Source organism: Microtus ochrogaster, chromosome 26, assembly GCF_000317375.1.
Source record: "Microtus ochrogaster isolate Prairie Vole_2 chromosome 26, MicOch1.0, whole genome shotgun sequence".
NCBI lineage: Eukaryota > Metazoa > Chordata > Mammalia > Rodentia > Cricetidae > Microtus > Microtus ochrogaster.
This window is the reverse complement of record NC_022025.1, coordinates 12,888,158-12,891,889: the sequence shown is the minus strand read 5'-3', so window position 1 is coordinate 12,891,889 and position 3,732 is coordinate 12,888,158. Positions and strand designations below refer to the sequence as shown.

The following is a 3,732-nucleotide window of genomic DNA, read 5'->3' as shown; positions in this document are numbered from 1 at the left end:
CACCCCCGTCTTCAGATTTTTTCCGTCATTTGTTTCTATTGTGTGCAGAAAGATAGAAAACTTGAGAATCACAGCAGAAGGGAATCGATTCGTGAAGCATGTTTCCTTTCTTAGATGACTTGTTCGTATTTGACCTGGGTTTGAGACTTACTTTTGTAAGTCAGCTCTTACTTATGGCGCGTGGTCAAGAATACAGTGTCATTGTAAAGCGCAAGGAACGGCGCCAGCCGTCTCATAGGTGACAGGCCGGCCGGCAGTTGTTTGTATCTGCTGCGGATTCTTACAGGGAGCGACTGTGGCACTGTGCTCACTGCGGACGTCAGGGCAGGAAGTCTTTCCCTTCAGTCTTCATCTTTCGTTATTATGAATTCTTTATCCCAGTTCTTTTATTTCTGTATTGGTTTGAGGATTATGGCTGTGCCCTTGTTTCTCTTGCTTTGTTTTTGTTGATAGTCACCACTGAATAGCTCCACGTTTGTTCATAAAAAGAGGAGAGGGATAATAAATCGGATAAGAACACACGAGAGATGGAGAACACCAAAGGGAGTTTTGTATCTTCTGGACTCAGTCTTCTTGAGGTAGAGGGCTATGTCCACTTCTATGAGTGGTGTTGTTCACGGGCTTGGGATCTGAGACTTGCAGGGTGCGAATATAGAGTTATCTCTGCTGACACTTTAGGAAGTATTGGAAGAGAGGAGGTCGCTGGACCTGTTGTTGAAGGCATGAAATCACAGACGAAGGAGGAAGTTGCAGAGGGCAGAATGCTTGCGTGGGGCCTGGGAGCAAAAAGGCTGATAGTAGATCAGCTCTGCTTTAAAAAACAGCCCAGCCCAGCATGCTGCATTCAGGAGTCTCTAGAACAATGGCAGGAGCGTTGAGAAGTTGCTGACTGTATTAGACATAAGGCAAAACTATTGATTGTAAGAGTGACTTCGGATTGTGGAATCTTTCCGTAGTTGGACTTTTTGTCTGGACTGCTGGCTCCCCCCCCCAATGACCCAAAGACTTATTATTAATATGTCTCATGTCATCTCTGCTGCTTCTTCCCAGTGTTCTCTCTGCCTCAAAAGTCCTGCCTAGCTGTTGGCCATTCTGCTTTTTATTAAACCAATCTGAGTGGCACATCTTCACAGCAAGCAAAAAGATTATTCCACAACATTTCCCCCTTTTTGTCTAAATAAAAAGGCAAGGTTTTAACTCTAATATAATAAAACTATATACAATAAGAACAAGTATCAGGTATTGTCTAAATAGAAAGGAAAGGTTGTTGTCTTAATTTATACTAAGTAGTGATTACATTTGCATAGACATTGACTTTATTTTTCTCTCATTTTATGGTTGTGGAAAAGTTATTTCCATGTCTGTGTGCTTGAATCACCTTGACATAAAAGTGTTCTCTAAAGAAACCTTAGGCATTCTTTTGCATATGAAAACAAAATTTAGAAAAATAATCATTTAAACATTACTATGAAAAAAAAAGAAAAAAATAAATAAAAAAAAAACATTACTATGTAACTCTGAAGTAGTTTGGGTTATTGTTTCAACAAAATATTTGATGTATTGGAATGATTATACTATTTTGTATGAATGGGTGTTTTGCCTGCATGTATGACTGTCTTAGGGTTGCTATTGCTGTGAAGAGACACCATGACCATGACACTCTTATAAAACCGTTTAATTGAGGTGGCAGCTTACAGGTTCAGAGGTTTAGTCCCTTATCATCATGGCAGGGAGCTTGGCAGCTGGCAGTATGGTCGTCTGAAGGCAAACATGGTGCTACAGAATTCTACATCTTGTTCCAAAAGAACTGTCTCACCTTGGCGGGGTTTGAGCATATATGAGACCTCAGAGCCCGCCTCCGCCTCCGCAGTGACACACTTCCTCCAGCAAGACCACACCTACTTCAAAACAAGGCCGCAGCGCCTAATAATGCCGCTCTAGAAGGCTTGCTGTGAATTTGAAGCCAGTTAAGCTACAGAGTGAGACCCTGTCTCAGAAGGAAACCACTCAGTGATCTACATGTTTACGATTGTGTCATTTGGGAGGTGTTTTCCTCATGTGCACTGGTAATGCAGCCATTTCTTTTATTGAAACTGAAGGATTCCTTAGGCCAGGTTTTTCTGATTTCAGTGTTATCTTGGATATTTGAACCTCACAGCCATTTTTTCCGATCCAGTAATTCTTCTGGGAACTTGAAAGTTTCCATTCTCAAAGACGATGTTGATACTGGCCGTCCTGTGAGCAGCGTGCTCAGAAGCACTGTGGCACAGGGATTGGTCTCTGACGTCTGTGGCAGAGCCAGTCTGCGTGTTCAGTGAGCACCGGGAATGCCCACTTAACACAGTGCTGTCTTTCTTTCTTCATAGATCGGAGCCTATGATCAACAAATATGGGAGAAATCTGTTGAACAAAGAGAAATCAAGGTAACAACTTCGCTTTATTTTGTTCGTTCTGAAACAGTTCTATACATTGTCAGTCGCTTTACCATCCCGTTTAAATTTACTATTTTAGTTAAATATTTATTTTATCTTCACTTTTAAGAGAGAAACCTATGATTTCATAGTCTTACCTTCTAATTTTTTTATTTTACTTTTAGCCTCCTCCATTCCCTTTAAATCTAATTTCTCAAGCGTATTCTCTTTCCCCCTTTCACCTGTCACCTTACACTCTAGTCTCTTTCTTCCCCCTTGATGCTGTCATGGCTCTGTGCAGTTTATTAAACTGGTAAGTGTTTCAGGATGTTCACCGCCCGCGTGGCACTGTGCACACGTGGCTTCGCCTAATAGAAACCCGCTTTGTTGGCGCTACTAACGGAGTGACTTGGGTGCAGAAAGAGTTGTTGAATTGTGTAAGGGCTGCAGGAAGTAGAATATTAACTCAAATGCTTTGATGGCAGGCGTTTTCCTCCTGGACGCGTGACTACTTGTCTTATTCTGATGGAACGTTCTCATGGACTATCTTGCTGGCATGAGAAAAGTTTTGAAACTAAATTTGTTGTTTCTCAACACTCTGTGATGATAAAATTATATATCTTTCGTTTGCTTAGATACTAATCAGTTTGTTCTTGCACGGGCTAAATTTTAATTTGGGCCTAGAGAATGTTACTGTAATCGCTTACCATTTTCTGCTCAATATTTAAATATTTTTATTCAGTTAAAAACCAAGTCTATAGTCACTTAAAAATCTGCTCAAAAGATTTGTGGCTGTTCAGACCATATCATCTATGAAAGAGGAGATCATTATTTGATACTTAAAAATTTTTAATTTTCTACATTTTTTATGAAGAATTAATAAATTCATTTAGTGAAGTTCTGGCATATTTAAAAGTAGAATTAAAGGTCACGAGGGCCCAAAGCTAAATAAATTGTATTTAGGTCAGGTATTTTATTGTGAGATATAAATCATTGAAGTGACAGGGGAAGGACATGTGAAAATATTCATGAGGGAGAGGGGGGAGGGAGAGGAGACTGAGTAAGAAACCCTTGAGAATTTGATTTGACAGTTGGATTGAAGAAGGTGATGGAATGGGTTAGCAGTAAAGCTAGAAAGGAAAATGTCAGTGTATGAAGGGGTTTCAAGCTTAACCCCACGGTTTAGCCATAATGTTATAACAGTTGGGAGGACATTGATGGATTTGAAGCAGAAAATTAGAATTGCATTTTTATAAATTCATTAAGTCAGTAATAAGTATGACAGAAAACATTGGAAGAGAGATTTAAATTGTTTTAGAAA

At 39.8% G+C, this 3,732-nt stretch overlaps 1 protein-coding gene across 1 annotated transcript in view; it reads left to right on the top strand.

Annotated features, from left to right (window-relative positions):
• The window catches only part of Phtf2 (putative homeodomain transcription factor 2), a 78,118-nt gene that overhangs the window by 28,542 nt on the left and 45,844 nt on the right, over positions 1 to 3,732 (top strand). Inside the window, exon 3 of the mRNA XM_013350445.2 lies at positions 2,367 to 2,423. Within this exon, the coding sequence (XP_013205899.1) occupies positions 2,367 to 2,423 (57 nt within the window). The remainder of the gene's footprint in view (positions 1 to 2,366; positions 2,424 to 3,732) is intronic.